The sequence below is a fragment of the Accipiter gentilis genome, chromosome 8, assembly GCF_929443795.1.
Source record: "Accipiter gentilis chromosome 8, bAccGen1.1, whole genome shotgun sequence".
Classification (NCBI taxonomy): domain Eukaryota; kingdom Metazoa; phylum Chordata; class Aves; order Accipitriformes; family Accipitridae; genus Astur; species Astur gentilis.
This window is the reverse complement of record NC_064887.1, coordinates 15,732,254-15,753,559: the sequence shown is the minus strand read 5'-3', so window position 1 is coordinate 15,753,559 and position 21,306 is coordinate 15,732,254. Positions and strand designations below refer to the sequence as shown.

The window sequence follows — 21,306 nt, the reverse complement described above, 5'->3', positions numbered from 1 at the left end:
TCAATCTTTTGTGTTAAAAGAAAGACCATAATTTAGAATCAGCCTCTCTAGAGTACAAATCCTCTGAACCTAGACAATTACAAAAGACTTGATTGTAATTTGTGCACTGCATTGCCATTCTCTTACGAATAAAGCTTTCAGATAGTATTTTAGTCTGTCAGGGACCCTCTGACAGCTAATAGGCTTTAAAAAATTATTCACTTGAAAAACACTCAGGTCACTTGCAATTACTTACGCTTTCTCTGTTCCGTAGCTCTTGTAGTCAATAGCTGCTGAGACACCAACTACTGTAGCAGGGAAGAGGTAGCCAGCAACATAGTAGTACTTCTTCCTAGAATATTCACTTTCAAATACTTCTACTAACATTAGATAAAGCTGCACTCCTTCTAGACACATCCAGGCAAAGGCTGCCAGGAAGAAAAAGTGTAAAAGACCTGCGAATATCGGACATGCAATCTGCAAAGAAAAAGAAAGATGGAAATATAAACCACAAAATCTTCACATCATTACATCTCCAATTAAATTGTGTGTAATAGAACAGCATATACTTCTATCAGAGATCTTCCACAAATTCAGGCGTGTTTTCCCTACCTGAAAACATACACTGAACATTGGAAAATACTAATGTGTGCTCAGTAGCTACAGAAAGTAAGTTAGCTAAACTGTGTGAGTGAAGATAAGGAAATTGTGCCCCCACCCCCTGGTCTTCAACTGTAGGGTGGACTTTCCAGTTTTATAAGCCACTCTTTAATTTTGAAACTGATATGGTTTTAAGGCTTACAGTTTAGGTAATCTGAGATACGAACAGTTGGTTCTAGAAGCAAAATTAAATACTGTTTATTTAAAATTATGAAGCGGCCATCAAGCCATTTTTGTCTGCTGTAATTTGGAAGTTTCTACTGTTATAACAGAAATCAATCTGAATTCTCTCCCCTTTGGCTGAGTTCTGGATGAAACTATACTGAGTTATGAGATTTCAACCCAATGAATCGCTTCAGAATTAATTTCACCAATACTGCCAAAAACCTGCATGAATGTGCCATGTAAAAAATGTGTAAATATATAGATAAGGCTCTGTACTAATATATATATATATATATAAAAAAAGTAGTCAATAGCCGTTGAGACATATGAATGTATAGAGACAAGATATAACTACGTTCCTAGTATGTCAACATCTAATTTCATCTCCTCTTTCAAAAGTTTAACCACCTGCTTCGTTAATAGCTGATGTTTCTCAACTGAAAACGAAAAACATTGCAGTAAGTGGGAAATTAAGGCCACAGTGATATTTTTGATGGATGTAAATACTATTTACGAACACGTCTATCACATTTTCACACTGAGCTTTTATTTCAGCCTTGCTGTGTCAGAATGCCGAAAGCTTGGCAGTGTTGTCATGTTTTAATTCAAATCCATTTCAAACAGTCATTTCAGAGAACGAGATCAGTACACACAGAGAAAACTTACCTTGTACTCTGTCTTATCGATGCCTATTAGGAAAATGAACTCGGCAATGAATAGGTTGATACAAAGGTTCTTGTGAATAGTGTTACGATCACTTTGCAGGCCACGGAAAAAACAGAATGTGAAGATGCAGATGGCCAGGCAAACAAGAGAGATGACAATTCCCACCCAGGTGATGACAGTGAGGAGCAATTCGTGCACTCCATCTTTGTACTAGAAATAACCAAGAATGGAGAAAATTAATATGACTCTTTATGAGTATAAACAAAAACCTATTTTCACAGGTAGCACCCAGAGAAGTTACTTGTTCATTACATGAGATGGGCAAAATGTACTCAGTAATTTCTCAGTCCCAGGTCAGCCTCTCAGAAGAGCGAGATTAGGGTAAGTAGAAGAGGAGCAGGTCTCAGAGAAAAATGTGACTATTTTAGCCAGACCAGATAGCATTTTTACTCCTCCTACGGCTTGCTGTAAACTTGTCAGACAAGAACAAGTAGATAAACATAACCTTTTGAAAGTGCCACTAGGCTCTGATGCAGAGGAAGAGAGCTTTCCCTGGGACCTCCTATAAGACTACATGTTCTTTCCTACAGACCTGCAAATCCACAGCAGAGAAGAAAGCAACGGTTTACACACCAATTAAGACAAAATGCAGAATACGTTACGTGTGTAATTCCAGCTCTAATCTCATGTTTAGCTAAAGAAGGTTCCCTGCTTCAGTGGTGACGGTATCACTTTTGTCATCTCAGTTACCTTTTCAGCGACCTTTCCGAATACAATGTCTTTATGAGAAGTCCCATATCCTTGCAAATATTGCATGCTCCGGGCCCCCTGGCATCCAGTAAATGCTTCAACTAGACAACAATATTTCAGAGTATGAAGAGGCACTCAAATGACTAGTATGGAAGCTCCTTGACCCTCCTGCTCTAAGGAGAGCTGGCACTTGTGCTTCCATGGAACAGCTTGCACAGCTGCCCCTACAGAAGCTCTCCAGCTGTACTGAGGGGAAGTCTCTAAAATGGTTGTAAGGTTGGTCAGTAACTTTAAAATATGACTTGAAGAAAACTCTTCTCCTTCCTTGTTTTTCTTTCCTGTTATTTTGCTTGTAACTTTCTGGGTAAGGAAGAAAAGTGCTACAGAAAGCAAATTGCTTTGGAAAGAGTGGGTAGAAGCTATAAATACTTAAGAAACTTCAGCAATTTTGGATCTTGCTAAAAATTTAAAGCTAAATCTTTACAAGTTTGTTCCCTGCCAATGGCTAGAAACATCATTACCTACCACAATTTCCCGATGAGCCATAAGAATTGCAAAGTTGGTTAGGTGACTGCAAGCACACGTTGTATGAGTTTTATTTGTGTCAACCAGTTTGCAGCCCTGAGTTGACCAGTATCCCATCATAGTCCTCTCTGAGTAGTTCCAGAAGGAACAATTTGCATTGAAATAATTGTCAGGCTGGGAGATAAAAGGATAACACAAAATGAGGATTTTACACACTAAGATAGCAACAACAATTGTTTAATACGTGTAAAGGGTAATTTAGATTAAACTTTGCATGTTTCGGACAATAAAGTTTTTCATCAGCAAAATTGTGGACTATGTTGCACAAGGAAGACATCTAGTTTAAAAGGGACTTTATAGTCCGAAACACTCTAAAGTGTAGTCTCAATTACTGTAGACCCAATTTTAAACAATTACAATTTCCATTTTACGATTTTATGCACGGATGGTACATTATAGCCATTTTTGCTTTCTGCAAAATTAGGACTACGAATTTATTCTGAAGATATTTTTCCTGTAATTGAGAATTTGAAAATATGATCTTTTTCCTTTGATTCTCACCTTTGGTCGGGCCAAAGTCATGTGAACAGACATCAGGAAAAAGTTCATTGCTCATTGCCTATCTATTTTGATGAAAAACAATCAAAACAGATTTATAAAAACAGGGAAAATGAGAAGAAAATCCAACCATATTTTCTCTGTCATGGTAGTGATTATTTACTTTCCCCATGTGAGACCTGACAACGTAAAGAACCAAACTAACAAGCAAAGAAACACATCAAATAAATTGCCATGAAGAAGATATACACAAATTTGAAGTATAACAAAACAAGACACAATACTTCATTCTTCACAGAATAACTGCATTTAAACAATTTGTAGAAGCTTCCAGAACTTGGTCGAAAATTAAGGTAAGTACCATTAAAAGTACCATTAAAACTTGCCACATCAGACCATCAAGAATCTTAACAGTTCTTTTCTACCCTGCTACTAAGGTAAGAGTTAATTTTCAGTTAGAAACAAATTAGTCATTTACATTTTCATGTTGATTACTGAATTAGCTTTCATTAAGAATACACTTAAGTTCTAATAATCACTGAACCACGCTCATTTAATTTTATGTTCATAGACTTAACTAAGCTTGTGTCTCTGACCTAGTCCAACATTTAAAATTCAAATGGAAAAAAGGTTATTTTTCTGCATTGCTTTTCTCTCTTGCTGATTTTATGACCTTCCCATTAATTCATTAGCATAACTCACATCAATGTGTTCCAGTGTAAAATGCACAGGATCAGTCAGGTACACCCGGCTAGACTCCTTGTTGATAGAGGCTGCAATGACGTGGGAATTGACTGCAATCGTGCTATTCCGCCCAGCAAAGTCGCTGCCTAGCTTTATGGTTGCATTTTCAGTGCTGAGAAAACGCCCCAAACTTTTGTAAATGATGAAAACCAGTTTTGCTAATCCTAGAAAAGAAAAAAAAAAACCCAACATCATCATGCCACAGAGGTCTACAGAAAGACAGCAACCTGTACTCTAATGAACTGACAATAAAGCATCAGTAAACAGAGAGGCATTTTCAGGCTACAGATTTAAAGAAAAACGCCTGGCTACCCATGATCTTCAAGAAAAAGCCACAGAGCAGTTTTGTTGTGGTTCGTTTTGATATTTTAACTAGGGAAGGTAATGTAGGTTTTATAAAAGTTAATGGAGTTTCAGTGCTCTGTGCCCAAGACTCACCATTCCTGCTGTTCTGTTTCACGGTGCTTGCAGAAAGCTGAATCGAGTTGCCTCCTTTACTGCCCTGAGGAAATTTCAAGTCCTGCACCTGGCCCTCAGTAATGAGCACTGCAACATCCAAAACTAAGCAGATCAGAGGAAAAAAAAACAAAACAGAAAAGTTGTAAAAAAGGAGAATGCAGAGAAAGTCTCTTGGCCAGACTGCAATATGCCAGATGACAATTATTTCCCCCCAGTCTTTATTTAGTTTTCTCACACTGCTGTCCTCATTTGCCACCGTAAGACAGATCTGTACTGCATGTTTCAATCACACAGAGGTATTTTCTTTAACTAAACCTAGTGCACACTACTAAAATGACAGCACTTTAATACTGATAACATGACATCAAACCTTGTTTTAATTTGTGCCCCCAAAATACCCACTTAAAAATACCACACACATATGTTGCAGAGAAATGTTAATTTTGAAGCTCCTAATGTCTATGCAGTAACCTCTGCTAACAAATTTAGAACTTTAAGTATTGATTTAGATATAGAGTTTTTAAAAGTCAGCAAATGAACGCTTAAGTATACTTATGCCGTGTATTTAGCTAAATCAGTATTCATATCTAAAAAAAATTTCTAATTATTTTCCTAAATCTAATTCTGTATAAAGGCCAATAGGAAACCATTTTATTGGTTCTGCTAAAAAACATTTAAATTGAAAACTTAGATGCCACTCACCCTTACTTTAGTTTTAATTTCATAACACACTGTATATTGGGAAGCTTTCATGGCATTACCATCGAAGGCTAGATTCCCCTTGGATATGTAAAATCATATAGGTCAGAGTGGTCAATTTTTGGACAACTATCTGCATTATATTAAAGTAGGCTAACTATAGGTCTAAACTATAAACTAACAAAAGGTATGGAATTATGGAATGATTTCTCTTTCTCTAAGCCACACATACATATGTGCGCTGGGAATTCAGTCTTGCATGTCATCAGTCATGTGTTACTATGACTTGAAGACAGTTTATCACAAGAAGTCGTGTTCAGTCTACTGAGTTCCATGGAACTGCTTGTCTACATTCTGAGAGAGGTTTGCTGTGATTCTACCTACATTCCTTCAGAAAAAACTGGTGCAGTTACTTTAATAATGGACCGTAACACCTTTCCCCATCTTTTCCCAGTATCTTTCTACTCAAATTAAAAACTAGGCAGAATCATCTTCTACAGTTACAAATACGGAGACACTGAAATGTGAAAAGTCTCATTTTTGCAGTCTACTCCAAGTCTCCATCTCGGTACCCCTCAAATTAGCAGACTTTAAGCTTCCTTGTACCTCACTAAGACTACATTAATCTCTGTAAGAAGATGAAGGAATTATAATTTTATGCATAGCAATGATTTTTGCTTTAACACATTCTGCCTACCAATATTTGCACATCTCTAATACCAAGCCCCTTCATTTCTCTGTCACCACTTAAATTCCAAATTATGCTCCAACTATCTTCAGCTATTCTGCAAGTCTCTGGAGCATATCTATTCTGCATTATGGGAGATGTAGTTCACTGAACACATTTTTACCTGGAGGTAGTCATGTTTAATATAAACATTTGGCCTACGTTCTAGGTGCCTAAAATATTTAACTGTCAGAGTACGTTGCAAAAAAGTAATTTAAATTCATTAGGAACAGTTTATATATAACAGGAAAGCATTTCTGCAGCTCTACAGAAAGCAGTTACCTCAAAAAATCCATACTCTGCTATTTAAGCACTCTTCATATCCATACGTTCTGCTAATGATTTTTCAGTGGTAAATCGACTTTGCAACATCAACTACTTTCCATTTTACACTGTATTAATGACAGTAAAGAAGAATGCTAATTTTGAAGAACTAAACAAGAAAAGCGTGCCGCCCCTGCTCAGGAGCATTTACCTTTCCACCAAATGTTGCACAGCTCAGCTTTCAAAGAGTATGTCACTATCTGGAATATTTTTTCCTTGTTTTGCGTAAAGCGATGCACAGTACTTTAAATTATACTTGAAAAGAAATTTACTTACCAATATTTTCTGTGGGCATTGAGACTCTAGTTGGTTCTAAGAGATTATCAGCCAAGACAAAAGCCCCTTCTTCTAACGTATCAAGTAGCATTGTGGCTGCATGGGCTTGTTCGGAAGAATTCATGTCCTTCCAGGACTCCAGAGCTTCAGGCCTGAGCAGGTTGTCCACTGTATCCACAATTGCCTGTATTCGTCAGAAAACTATCATTAGGTCTGATTGCCCTAGGCAGCTTGGGAAAATTTCCAGTGTTATCTGGTGACAATTATAATACTTAACTGTCAGAAAGATCTACTGTGATTTAATGACACTAGAAAACTATTTTTAACATAAAAAACATTTTCCGTCCTCTCTCTGGATTAGCATTAATAGAAGTGCAGTTAGCCACTAGCATTGTGTGGTCTCTATGTGGTAAACATGCAGATTTGACTCGTCTCATGTCAGATATAAAGACGGTCTCATTAATGTGTTGAAAAATGTAAAAACAACTGCCAGAAGTTTTGCCTGAAGCTTTCACCTTAAAGTTAATGTCAAAATGTGTAACTTCTATTTAGAAATACCAATGCCAAAACTGGCATTCTGCAGCTTAGGCTAAAAAGACAGTAATACTCTTCTGGAACCTCAGCCCAACTCATGCAGCCATAGCACTATAAACTACTTGTCTATGACAAACTGCCTTCTTTATTACAGGAGGCATGAAATGAAGCTGACTCAGTGGATATAAATTAGCCTGGGCCACTCTCACTCCCCCTCCTGTTCCTGTACCTGTTCATAGATACTTAAAAAGATTACTAACTCCCATTCCTGCACAAAGGTCAGTTAAAAAAGGAAATCAATAGAGCAAACAAGATGTCCACTGACTGTCCCTCTTATCAGCGAAGGCAAAACTGTAAAACTGAAAAAAGCTGCCATTTTAAAAACTCTTTCTTGTAACAACTCTATCATCATGTTTTAAGGTTCATTAAGCTGCATATAAAGTAACAGTAAATAAGGAAGAAGAAGAATTCAGTGACACGATTACATTATTTTTACAAAATAATCCAATCAATCAGAGTAATCAGTTAATCAATTGAAGGCAGGCTCTTACATTAATGCATAATGTAGCTGTGCATTGAGGACGCCATGCATTGCTGAAACACCCTGTTCACTCTGTCCCATTTACCTAGTCATAATGTGTCATTAAGCATATATAATTTGTTTGATCAATTTAAAAGCACTGGGAATGGAAACAGAACACATTGTACAAACAGAAAGATGTCAGTCTGGAATACTATATTGTGCAAATAAACGAATAGGAAAAGTTGGTCAAGGCTATTGTCAGAGCAAGATTAATTAGCCTAATCCATTTTAATATCCTCTTTCTGTCTGCATTGTGAGCCACCACGACCTTCCTGGCAGGTGGAAGATACTTCGAAGTGGCATTAAAGCCTTTTTTCTTTCTCTAATGGGAGACAGAATAGTCAAAATGCTCGCACTGATACTGCTGCAGCCATTAACTAGAGTGGAACAGAAATTGGTCTGCAGAGGCCAGATTCATTAGTCACCAAGAAATACAGATTGGAGCCTCTAATCTGAGATACAAATGAATCCTCTGTCACAAAGTGGGAACTTGCTTCATTTGCATAGTGTAAGTCAGCTTTTGATTTGTAATTTCAAGAGGTTTATTAGTCTTATCTAAGCAGAGAAGCCCATTTGAGACCTACAGAAAATGACCCTGGTTGGAAATTAAGGTTGTCCTATGGTTTCTTGTGTAACTCCATACAGCGCTGACGGGATGCATTCATTAATATGAAACACTTTTTATTTATTATGGGAAAATCTAGCTCTGCATTTTTCCTGTGGAAAATGATCACCTGCCCAGTAATATTTCTGAGGCGTTTTCTCCTCTCAGACAGAGGCGAGTGGGCGGTGGGAAGACCACGCGGCCCCTGTGACGCAGCTCTTGGAGCAACCCCATTACTGCTCTTCTCATATTCATGTTAACTACTGACAATGAGGTATGAAAACTCAGTCTACTCAAACCACATCTGCTGGATTTCCCTCTACTATTAAAAAAATATTTTCTAATAAAACCCTATTACAATTATTGTTATTTGAGAAGTGGATTTCTCTCCAGATCTTTGTCTCTTTTTGTCAAATTTTTGCATAACTGGACATCTCAGATCCACTTCCCGGGCTGTGAGATAAAAGACAGAAGCACCCTGTACAGAGAAATGTCTCTTCAGTAAGAGTATGAATTATTTTATTATGTTGCAAAGTATTTCAAAGTTCTTTTTAAAAGTTGTTCTTACATTTTATCTCAGAGAGTACAAGCAAAAACCAGTATTTTAAAAGAAACTTTGAAAAAATGTGCAATAAAATTTTTCAGAGCCAGACACAATCTGTTCTAGGACTTTTTTCTCTTCTTCACAGGCGCAAGGTGGCATTACTGGCATTGTATTGCAGAGCAGGAGCTGGCCGCTACAGACAACCGTACTACAGCAGATGAAAAGAAACTGAAAATCAGGTAGCAATGTGTTACATGCCTTCCATATAGCCTGGTTAATGGGACATGTGGCACACATTTTACTAGTCAAGTTAGAGAAATGTTTGTCTTTACATTTTATGCTGAAGTCACTGAATCTGGCTTTTGTAACAACTCTTAAAACTGTAAGGAAGAGTGATTTTACTAGGTACAAAAATACACAAAGAACAAAGCAGGCTATATAATGTATATTTTTCATGCAAGCAAATCAACTCTAAACAGTCTTTGATATAAAATACTACCAAACTGAAGTAATTTCGGTTAAGTTGCCAGCTTTTTCCTCTACCCAAAGCTGAGAGAGATGTTACTTCCAATTCAGATAATAACCATTTCTGCTCTTTTAGTTTTGAACAAGTTGAGGTAAAAGAGGTATAAACTTTCATCTTTATTTTTTTTTTCTGAGTGTTATACCTGTGCAAAGCCAACATTTGTACAGTTGATATGGGGCACAATACACATTTATCAAAGACTGAAATACATAGGATCATGCAGCAAGATGATAAAGCGTGGCAGGTTGCTGAAGCAGGGAGAAAGCAGGGTGACAGCACAGGAGAGATACCTTAAGGTAAGCCCTGCATGTCTTCTCTCGTTTTTGGAGCTTTTTAGTAAGAAAAAAGAAAATCAGAAGTTAGACACATTCTGGAAAGCTTCAGAAATAAAAAAAAAATTAGTCTGGTGTTTCAAATCCCAAATTTGAACTACAGCCTGGACGTTAATCTGATCTCTGTCCAGCGATGACTATAAAAAACCATCACACAGGAAATGTTTTTCCCCAACCTTTATGCAGGTGCCCAGATATCTTTGCCCAAATGGTGGGATTTGTGTGAAAAGGTCAAAGGAGAAAATCCCTGTGTGGGCACTCGATCTGTCTCTGGGAAAACTCTTTTAAGAGCCGTGAGGGATTGTAAATAAAACTATTGCCAAAATAACACAGGAGTGCATGGAGCGCTCTCTCTAAAGGAGGCTGAAAAAATGTTTAATTTGTAGCTTTCTTACTAAGCTGACGCAAGGAAGAGGCTGAGAAATACAGCATTTCCTCTGAGCAAAAGAGAACTGGTAGTAACACTTGTGATTTGTATTTAAACCACAAAGACATACGTTTTCTCTGAAATGTTTCTCTGAATATCATCCCACAGAAAACACTTGTTCATGTTATTTAGATATGCGTATTAAGGCGTTTTTATAAAGATCAATTATAAGTGATGTTGGCATTTTTAAAAGGCTAAGAAAGTGCTATTATTCTGCAGGAAGTCAGATTAAAATAAAACCCTGCACCTACGGAGAATCCCACTGATTTTATTACACGTTCAGGGTTAAAAGGATCACTGCATAAATACGCTGATTTGTTACAGAATTTCTGTGAGCTAATGCCCATTTCCCTCACACTAGTTATAACGCATTCCAGATTTTAATAAGGGACACAGCTATGTATTTTAGGACCAGTCAACTATTGTGAATTATATCTTATTCCCTAAAGAAGGTAATTGCAACCTTCCGCTGTGTATTTACTGCTGTTTTCTCTTACATGTTTATTCCAGAACTATAAGCACACGGGAACAAAGTATAGATTAATATTTCTGAAAGGAAAAAAATAAAAAAAAACAAGGGCAAAGGTTATCCCAGCAGGAGGAGGCGACAGGAGGTGCGTACCTTGTTATAACTCCTTCCAGCAGAGTCTTTTTCACTGGGCCGCAGTTCCTGCAGCTGAGCATCCAAAATGTCCACGAGCTGCTCCATCAGCCTCACTGATGAACTAACATCGCCAGCGAAGACTGGTCCTTTGGTGTGTTTAGCCAGTTCATTGGCCAGACTAGCAGCATTTTCTCCACTTCTGATCTGAAATGACAATTTACATTATCTCAGCAGGGTCCCTTGTTCTGCTTGCGGCTCCTAATTCCAATTCCCCGTGTACCTTTGTTGTGGTGAAATAACTATTTGCACATACATTGAAATCTGCAACTAATTGAGACCAATAACGTTCTCGTTATCTCAGAAGATTAAAGGTTCTTAGATCCGCGACACACAAAAGCAGTTCTTAACAGCCATCAAAACCAGAAATCAGACTGGGACTTTTGGGTTAGATCTTCTATTCATCCTCACTTTTATTCTACTGCCATTATCAGACAGCAAGAAATCTATTTGTTCATACTAGTGCTTGAGGCATTTGAAAGTCAAGTAGCCCGGTACTGACAACAAATTATCCAGTTTTCATAAACTTAGTAAATCTCAGTAGGGAGGGAAAACACAGAAAGTGGTTCTGCGCTCTAATCATACTGTTATTAATGCACTCAGACAAAAATCTATTTATTACAGTATAATTTTTCCTGAACCCAAAACCTTGCTGTATACCACAGTTTTTGCTGCAAGATTTATAATATTTGATTTATTAAGCAAATATAGCTTTTGTTTTTTGAACACCAGCAAAGCTACTTAGTTTTAAATAGCGACAAAAACACATAATCACAGATTCAATACAAGAACTTGGAGGCAGAGTGTACCAAAACACACATATGAACCTAACTGTTGGCCAATGCTTTGCATAATTCCTTCTACTTTAAACGAACACAGAGTAATAAAGACAGCTTCAAAAACCGGAATTATTAATGCTCAGAGTTAAAATCCTTAATCACCGGTGTACCCCAGATTAAAAGGTTTCCACCAACCTTCTGAGCCAGCTGATTTACCCAGTGTGAGGTGCAGTTGCTAAGATCAGGGCCTTTGGGGTTCCACGTTCCAGTTAAGACCACGCAGAGATACGAGGCCGTTCCTACAACAGATGTAGAAAACTAGAGTGAAATGGAAACCATTCTTCTGCATGCATTCAGGATATCGGCTACATTGTGCTCCTAAGCAATGTTAAATTCTGAATGCCGCTAATGCCGATAGTTGACAATAATCGACAAAAACGTAAGGAAATAATGTAGATTACAAAGAGCAATAAAAAAGTCAGTGAAAAGTACCAGACGTTTTCTGCAAACAAACAAAAAGCCCTTGATTTTTCCTGGAGCTCATCCAGAGGGGAGCTCATAATGAGAAAGGCAGCTGTAAGCATATTTCACAACAGTCCTCAAGCAAAGCCCTAAAATTTGACCTGGATTCTCAACAGCGCATGCGCAAGGTAATTCTGTGGCTATGCTCGAATGCTGTTTGCAGATTAAAACTTGACCATTGCCTGTAGATACTGCATTCTCCAAGTAACAAAAAATTGCGTGACAGACAGTTTGAGATTAAAAAAAAAAAATCACCATGAGAGAGCGGCACATTGCTTTTGAAACGTCTGCTTGAAATCAAGATATATTTTCAAAGGCAATACCTCGTGTTCCTTTGGGGCAAGGGCGTTCAACCATCATTCCTCTTTGTGTCTGAGGCCAGCTAATCCCCCTGGCCTCAGTCGGTTCACAGAATCTCTCTGGCAAAGGGAAAAAACTTGTCACGGGAGGAATTTTGGTTGTGGAAATGGGTGGCGGTGGCTTGGGTCCTCTGCTTCCTTCCTTTGTTCCTCCTGCTAATGTCGTGCTTATGGGACCTTTCTGTGATGTAGTGCTAGTGGTTGACACTGTGGTTTTGTATAGCTCTGCTGAAGAAGTTATTGTCACTGCTGTGGTAGGCACTGCACAGAGAAAATTAGAGTAATAATAAAGTAAATGACTACAGAAATATATATATAAAAACACTTCTTTAAATGTTATTTATGTGGTTTTAAAGGACTCTCTGGTGTCTCCTTTCTTTTATCTTAATATTACTCTTTTCTTATTGCTATTCTGGGTGCTTACGATATAACTTTGATTTCTTTTTTTTTTTTTTTTTTCCACTCCCAGCTCATACCAGTGTGATGTTTCAGCATATTCTCCAAATAATCTCTTCCATAACAAAAATTGATAGTTACATTTCTAAAGGCTGAAAGGCAGTACTAGTGAGTTATCAGTACATAACAAACACGCTCAAAGCAATTAAAGATTACTTAATCACTTTTGCAGAAGGAATAACTCCATAGAGAGAATCATTCGAATCAGCGTGCCATAAACAACGCAGTCCAGTTTTGACAACAAAGTCAGTGGGCTGCAACTAACGAGACCATTTTAAAAAAACAGACCCCAAAACTTCAAGTCACCCACTACACACCTTCCAGGAAAATAATTACGATAACATCTTCCTACTCGGCAGTCATTCTGCTTGAGAGAGCTGCAGCATGCCCGATTAGCTCCGAACAGAAGCAGCGCCTAGCATCTACGTGGTGTTCTCGTGTTTAAACATTTCGGGCCTTAACAACCTTTTTTGATAAAGCAGGTATGAAGACACAACTCGCTCAAGCCAGTCGCGAGTACCCAGTTTAATCTTTTAAGAAACACTAGGATCGGCTTAGGCCAAACCACTTCTGCCTGGGACTTGCAGCTGCTCTCTCCACCGACCCGGCTGGGAGCGCATGGCTGGAACCGCTGCGGTACAGCCCAACCCACGCCACGGTCTGAGGCTTTGGAGAGATAGTACTAGTTAATGCTAGTGGAGATAACAGGCCAGAATTCCTGTTCGTCACCTTCAAATGTATATTGAACAACGGCTGAAACGATGCAAGCCAGCGAAGTAACTGAAACAGTTACCCTCAATTATTTCCAAATCTTCGCTCTGTGCCCACCGTGCTTTATAGGTGCATAAAAGCACAGATTCTTGGGCTGAGAATAAATAAGCTCATATCAAGTATTTTTAAAATCCTAACTGATACAGAAATAAATGAAGCTAATTTCAGGATTAACCTCAGTGGATAAAGTGGCTTTTTTCTTTCTTTTTTTCTTCTTCTGCTAGGCCCTTGTACTCTGACTTACTGGACAATGCATCTTCTCTAAATTAAATCATCAACAAAAACCAAAATAAGAGCTGCCTCGCTTTCTTTCAGCAGATGGTTTTTAAGTTAGTGTTTTGAATAAGATTAACTTTCAGTAGTTTGGCAGAGAACAATTACTTCAAAATCCTTTTTCAAATATATTTCAGTTATAACAAATTAGGAGTCTCAAATACGAATTCATCTCTTTATTTTCATACGAATTTCGAGTGGAGTTTTTGAACATCACGGTCTGTTTTTAAAGACTAAATGCAAAGATGTGCTTTTCATCCCTCTCTCGCTCACAAACGAGAAATTTCTTTGGAGGCTGTATTCTCTTCAGTCTCATTCTTGGCTGCTTGAATACAGTCTGTGTAATTGTGCTGAATTTGTGGCGTAGCCAGCTACTATGAAACCTATTGAAATCCTCGGATCTGTTCTGCAAGTGCTTGCCTGACATCTTGTGAAACTGCTGTAATTTTCTTTTGATTACAATGCATCCAGCCTTCTAGTGCTTTCCCAATTAACATTTGTCAAAAGCATTTGCAATCGCTTGCCGAAGTGTCAGGCAACGCCTGCTGAATCAGGTCCTGGGCAACTGGGAACTGGTGGGGACTGAGAACGATGCAGGGGACAACCAATTATTACTACCCATTCCCTAACACATTGTGCTAATTAGTACATATTTAATCACTGAAATGTGTATTAACATTATTGCAATTACTACTCAAAACCTGTAATGTTTAGGATAGCTCTGTCTCGGGAGCAAAATATCACTGTAGGACTTCATAACAACGCTCTGAAGTTCAGCAGTGAGGTAACAATTTTCAGAACATATTTTGTGCTGCACCCTGAGGTAAAATATCCCGCTGTCATTACGCAACTTTAGGTAGAACAATTTTAATGCTGTCCATTAACAACAATTTCAAAGCATACCACCTATGATTCAAAAATTACCTGCATAGCCTAGTAGTAGCACATACTTTAGAAACATAATCTCACAGTTTAGGAGAAAGACTTCAAACCACCTCTCTCGCAAAACTGAAAAAAATACAGATAATTTCTAAGAGATTGACTCTTGAATTAGATTTATAAAAAGGAGAAGTCAGTATATTTAAGAATGTACCAGGGAACTTCAGACAGTGCTTGAAGTCTGGGAAAGAAGGCGGCTGAAAAATAAGAAATGACGGAACGTATCACTTTAATGAATACATCCAGCTTTTAGAAGGCAGATCACTTTGTTTTTAATGACCTGTTGGGGAACTTAATCTGCAAGGCCGTTCTCCTGAGCTGCAAAAAGACACATGATAGCTACCACCACCTGATGTGTCTTGTTCTGAAAGCTGAAGGTGATGGCATCTGCGGGCTCCCATGCACTGTCTTGTGGAGCGCTTTACCAATATAAGATAATGGCAGTGATGATTAATATGCCCCAACTAAGAAGAAGAACAAACTCCATGTCGAGGTTATTAACCTATTGTTCCAAGCAGCATGGGTGAGCCTCTACAAAGCTGAAGATACATCATTTTTGCCCGACACCAAAAAAGCTGCTTTTACAGTGCAAGATTCTACTTTGGACTTTTTGACTAGGCTTGACATGCTGAGGAAAAAAACAAAACCTCCTTCTGCCTTCTTCCTGTTTTGTTTTTTTTTAAGAATAGGTGTGTCTTCTCAGCTGAAGACAGTCTTTGTAAAATTAGAAAAAAATAAGAAAAGAGAAGTAAGAAGTAAATCCAAAGACTCAAGTTGAGTGTAATTACTTTACATTTGTTTCATGTAGTTCCTAACAGCTGATTTAAACAGTTATGCATGCTATCTGTTTCTAAAAATGAAGACACCGCTGGAGTAAAACTTAACACCTGTTCAACAGTGTGATGACTATAAAAAACATAACACCATTGCCTAGGACAGCAGGGGAATAGTAACTTTGTTTCCCCAACTGACAGTGAAGAGTAGATTCAGTGAAGGCACACAAGCTATCTAGTACTCTTTGCCAACAGGTTTCTATTCTAAGCAGGCACAAAATAAGTTTTAAAATAAACAAACCAAGCCAAAACAAAAAAAATCCCCACCCAAAATACAATTCTGACCTTATATCAACACAAAATTGTGTTGAAATGCCCAAATGATGTGCCGCTTTTGAAAATAATAATGGTTCCATTTTCATCTCCGGCATCTAGGTAATTTTAGAAATCAGCTGCATGGATTTTTCAGTTAAACATATGCTCCTATAGGTCAGGTATTTCAGTGTATTCGGACACGTGAAAATCTATGTGCCCGCCTTCACATTCCAAAGGTGTCATATGCTGTGCTGCCGTGTAAAGCAACGGAGATCAGAAACCTGTGCAAATCCAGATTTCCCTGCCTTCTGCTTATTACCGCTGTGTGCCTGTTTTCATGCTTCAGTGAATAGCAGGGAAATCACTAAGACTCACTTAATTACCTATAGGTTCCAGCTATTATGCTAGCCAGTACTCTGTTGACCCTGCCAAATCCCGTTTAGTTGAAAGCAAAATGTTTACACAGCCATTTATAAATTTATACCTTGAAAATGATAACAAATACGCCACAGAATTAGCAAAATACCTATGATCAGGAAATGTACTATCTGGTCCCCATTATGTTGTCTTTACTTGTACAACCACTCTTTTATGCATCTGTAATGTATGAGAGTCGATGTAATAGTAAAGAACTAATTTACTTAACAATTTGCTGCATGACTTCATTGTAGATTCTTTGTGTTACAAAGATTTAGTTGCACTATTTTCCTATTATTTCAGGCCCTTGGTGATAGTACTCTCCGAGTTTCTGCTCTGTCCACACTCACAACATCCATATTTTCCTGCAGTGATCCAATAAAACTTAATGATGGGTATCACGGTACAAAAGGGGAGACAACTTCAGTTTGAACAGTTTGCACAGTTAGCGCAAATTGGGATGAGTGTGGATGAAATCTCTTCCTAACGCACTAACACAGAACAAAAGGATTTATCTTCTTTTTGTTACCAAGGAAACCTTACAATGCAATGCTCATATTCACTTTTTAGGGAGAAAATTCCCTTCATTCTTCCTCATCTTTTACTTAAAATTCCTTTAAAAATTCCTATTTCAGTGAGGATTCATTTGGTCCCTTGGATACCTCCTTTAGAAAGAATGTAACAGGACATATCCACTGAATATATCAAGGATATAAAAACTCCAGTTGGTTTCAAATTTTTCATAGTGCCTTTTGCAGGGCCTGATATATTTTGTTTCTAAACTAAGGCTTTGATTTTTAAATGTAATTTTTACACTTAACCTTAGAAAATGTCCTCTTCTGCAGTATCTTGAGCAGCACTTGTCAGCTGTAGCTCTGAAAACTATTTGTACATCTGTGCACTATAATTCCCATGAGAAGAGAGAAGGAAAAACAACACATGAAGAATGAGGTTAAGGGGGGAGCTCTACGGGCAGCAGACCCCATTGTCAGGGTAAAGCAGTAGCCTGGCTGCAGCATCTGCAGTTCAGAAGTCTGAAGAGTTCTCCTGAAGATTAAGAAAATAAGGAGACAGGCAGCACATAACATGGACAATTGCAAGAGTAGAAAATGGCGTGGGTTTGCAGCAAGGGCAAGGTCAACATTAGGTTAATTATAGTGGTATTTCAGAGGTTTCAATAGGCAGATTTAAAAATCAAAGAAACAACAGAGAGAGAAAAAAGGCAGGTTTGGGGTCATGGATGAGTCCAAGATTTTGGCCCTGGGAGCAAATGTAAATCCTTGAGCTCAAACGTGTGGCTCAAATGTGACAAATTCATCTTTCATGTAGGAAGAAAGACTGCTGGTTTTGAAGCACTCAGCAGTTGGAAGTTATGGTGTAGACGGGAACTGATAGCCAAGACAGATAGACAGGACAAAAAAAGAATCAGTGTGTGTCTATATATCATTATTGCTCCCACGGCAACAGAGGGAACACAGATTGCCGAGTTTCTCACAATGGCCCCAAGTTAACCATTCGAACAGAAAAGGCCGCGACTTCCAATTTTGAGGCATTGACCTTGTGACACCATTAAATTCTTGATATTAAAGTACTGTTGCAAAAGACACTAAAATAAGGTTCTTGTGTTAGGTGACTTAAAGAATGTTATCCTAACATCTATGTCTTTGAGTAGATGATTAAGAAATCTGAGTCAACCACAAAAAAACCAAACCAAATCAGAACAAAAGAAACACAAAAATGCCCTTCATCGATGTGCTGAAAATCTGATCTAATCCCATGAGAGAGAAAAAAAATCCAGATGTGTATTACACATATAGATCCTTTAACTGTGTAACTATAGAAGGACTGATGTTTAATTTATACAAACTTCATACAGAATCTCTTCTTGGTTTTACAGCAGTACATCTCGAGGACAATCATATCAGGTAATTTTTCCTTCAATTCAGTAGTCTTTAACTACAGGAAATTGGCTTAGGCAAAAGAGGAAATGAACTGAAACATATTCTTAGGTCTGCTATGTACAGATCCATACAAAACTAAATATTGGGTGTTGGCTTTACATAAGGAAAAATACTGTTTCTGAATATATGCATCACATATTCAAATAAACCTAGTGTCATCATGTGGTTTCTAAAAAAGGCCATAATCAAAATATACTTACTGATGTCATAATGCATTTAAAACCCGAACTCACAAATCACTCAAAAATATTCCTTCTCTGTCTTCACAGGTGAATGGGCAAAGAGCTTGGACAAGAGGCAAGCACGGTGCAGTGTGCCCTGGAGCCCTTCTCATCTTGGTCTGGTTGGAATAAACTGTTTCTCCCCCTGCCTTGCATGCCAGCAAGGAGGAGCGTGAAGTGGTGCTGATGGATGCCCAGATCTCTTTCTGGTATTTGATGGGATGTGGCCAGTACATGTACTGGAACTTAGGATCTTGGAGACTCATAATAAAAACATGAAATGTCTTACTGGAGACCTTTGGTGGTTTCCTAAAGCAATGGAAGGATTCCACAAAGCCTTTTCTTCGTTCCCTGCTCTGCCTGAACACTCTCCCTTCAATGCAATGATTTAAAGATTAGCTTTTGCCTCGTTCATGGCAGCCGCCTGAACTGCGAAAGCTACTTAGAGCCTGCATCTCCATTTTCTCCTCTTACTATTGAAGGTTTGGAGAATTTAAAATGCATCTTCATCTCAGTTAAACCGAATGAGAAGTGACACGCATGAGAATGTATGAAAATGAAAGCTTTAAATTTTTTCTAATTACTTAGGTGGCTATGTCTCCGCTAAGAGCAGGCCCAAAGCCTCCCTGAGGAATGGACTGGCTTGACGTACAGAGAGCAAAGCTCGCCAGGACGGCTGCCCTCGCAGCCAGAACGCAGTCCCCAAACACCTGGAACCTGCCTGAGCCTGGCCACGGGTTGCCAGGGAGGGCTGTGGGAGACAGACGGGACAGATCGTCACTCGGCAAAATGTCACCCTGGAGATCGCTAATGCGTTGGTTCTAAACTGCCCCGTTCTGCTGCATCTTATGTACTTCTGTACCTGGAAGAGCTGTATGTATGTTGATATAATTGTGTGTGCGCTACACAGCCGGCACTGCTGTGCATGAATCAGCTTCGCTGAAGCAGGATAGCTACTTTGCTTGTGGGGAAGCTTTAATTACTACTTTTTTGAAGAAGAAAAAATTGCTGCTAAATACGCATACCAGTTAGATGAGAGAAGTGAAGTATTACCTCCATTGCTAAAGCAGCTTATCAACATCCTGTTCCCTGCCGCATGCATCTTCTGCCACGAAGCATTTCTCTTGGTATTCACTCTCCTCTGCAGATGTTAATATGTGGCTATGCCTGTTCATGTCATTTTTAGGGATTTCTGAGACCTAGAGACCCCCGTTTTTCTTTCCTCTTTTGGCAGTTAGTGTCTTTGCTTTTAGGTAGTTGTTCTAACTTCAAGCGAGCTGAATTGCAATTGTAATGGACTTACCGAGAAACCTGCTAAAAAGATGTTGGGTAATCTTGTCTAACCCGGCATTAGAAACTGTGAAAAGAGGGCTGCGGAAAAATATTTATGCTTGGTGTTGCACATTAACCCCATACATCTCCTCTGGGACCTTCCAGCACACATCACTCTCAACTGCTGGCGCCAGGAAGTTAAAAGGTCTGCATGTATGTTGTAATCAATTCAGAAGTCAGGTAACACCGAACGGATGGGAACATGCTTCTGGCTCAGCGCGAATGAACTCAGACTCAGTTTAGCTATAGAAGTCAAACTGACTGATGGTATAAAGTAAATAAACAATTCCCCAACTCATTCTCTAACACAGAAAAGCTAAACACTTGTAAAAAAAAAAAAAAAAAAAAAAAAAAAAAAAGAAAAAGAAAAAAAAGAAAATCACAAGCCTGTAAATGAAATCAAGTAATTCTACTTCTCTTCACAGGTTCTGCAAATTTGTCTTGCACCACTGTAAAGCTGTACTGCTCAGCACAGCGCAGACAAACAACCCCTCCTTGCCTTTCCGCCAAGTGCTAAGTCTAAGACCAAAGACAGCGCACCATAGTTACCTCAATGGAAGTACAAAGGGTTTAAAAATGAGAAAAACCAAATTCTTACCTTGGGCAGGATCAGGCGGGCCAAACTCCAAAGAATACCGCAGAATGAAGTTGTTATTCCACACGTACAGCTGGTTGTCTCTGGGGTTGTAATCCACTGCAGCGATGTACTGGTACTGGTTGGGGAAAGGAATGTCCACGTGCTCACCTCGGCTTAACCTGGTGTTGTAGATGTAATCGATGGCGTTCTTGCCGGTCTCGCTCTCGTTGTCCTGATACACTGACCGCACTACGTACAGGACACCGCATATCATGAAAGCATTGGACGCTGCCCGTTTGTCGTACGTCGTTTCCCAGGTGGCTTCGAAACGCAGGGTGTAGGGGTTCAGCTGGCTAATTACTATCATCCCATTGTTTTGCTCCGTAGCATAAATTACCCATAAGCCATTTTCATCAACTGCCAAGTCAATATCAGTCTTTCCTCCCCATCGGTATGGAGAGGTGTCATGATAATTAGCGTAATTGATTATGGCCTCTCCACTTTTAATTCTAGTCCTCAAGTCGAATTTTACTATGTTCCTAGTTCTTTCCTTGTTAAAAAAGACAGCGCCATCATACACTACAAATCCAGTACCATCCACTCGATTTGGGAGTTTATACGTCGTCTGCTGGCGTCCGTTTTGGAAGTCCTCTAAAGAAGCATATTCTATCAAAGTATCGGTGCGATATGGAGTCCATGGCATGAAGTATATTTTATCTGCAGCCTGGAGAGGATCTTTGCACCAAGAACCTGCTTTTTGTTCAGCTTCATATAAATACGGTGAGTCCACAATTGCTTTCAACGTCCCCGGGCAAACAAAAACTAACAGTCACAGAGAGAAGTAAGACAAGAATTACATCAAATTAAG

General features: G+C 38.7%; 1 protein-coding gene across 21 annotated transcripts in view; it reads right to left on the bottom strand.

Annotated features, from left to right (window-relative positions):
* Positions 1 to 21,306, bottom strand: part of ADGRL2 (adhesion G protein-coupled receptor L2) — a 393,922-nt gene that overhangs the window by 23,976 nt on the left and 348,640 nt on the right. For 16 of the 21 annotated variants that reach the window (XM_049808145.1, XM_049808146.1, XM_049808162.1 and 13 more), the window contains 11 exons: positions 20,460 to 21,260; positions 12,368 to 12,664; positions 11,718 to 11,821; positions 10,705 to 10,890; positions 9,614 to 9,652; positions 6,533 to 6,716; positions 4,486 to 4,608; positions 4,006 to 4,211; positions 2,746 to 2,919; positions 1,471 to 1,680; positions 236 to 456 (listed from right to left, as the gene is read on the bottom strand). In XM_049808145.1, coding sequence (XP_049664102.1) covers positions 236 to 456; positions 1,471 to 1,680; positions 2,746 to 2,919; positions 4,006 to 4,211; positions 4,486 to 4,608; positions 6,533 to 6,716; positions 9,614 to 9,652; positions 10,705 to 10,890; positions 11,718 to 11,821; positions 12,368 to 12,664; positions 20,460 to 21,260 — 2,545 coding nt within the window. The remainder of the gene's footprint in view (positions 1 to 235; positions 457 to 1,470; positions 1,681 to 2,745; positions 2,920 to 4,005; positions 4,212 to 4,485; positions 4,609 to 6,532; positions 6,717 to 9,613; positions 9,653 to 10,704; positions 10,891 to 11,717; positions 11,822 to 12,367; positions 12,665 to 20,459; positions 21,261 to 21,306) is intronic. The other 5 variants (XM_049808149.1, XM_049808165.1, XM_049808158.1 and 2 more) reach the window with 1 other exon arrangement.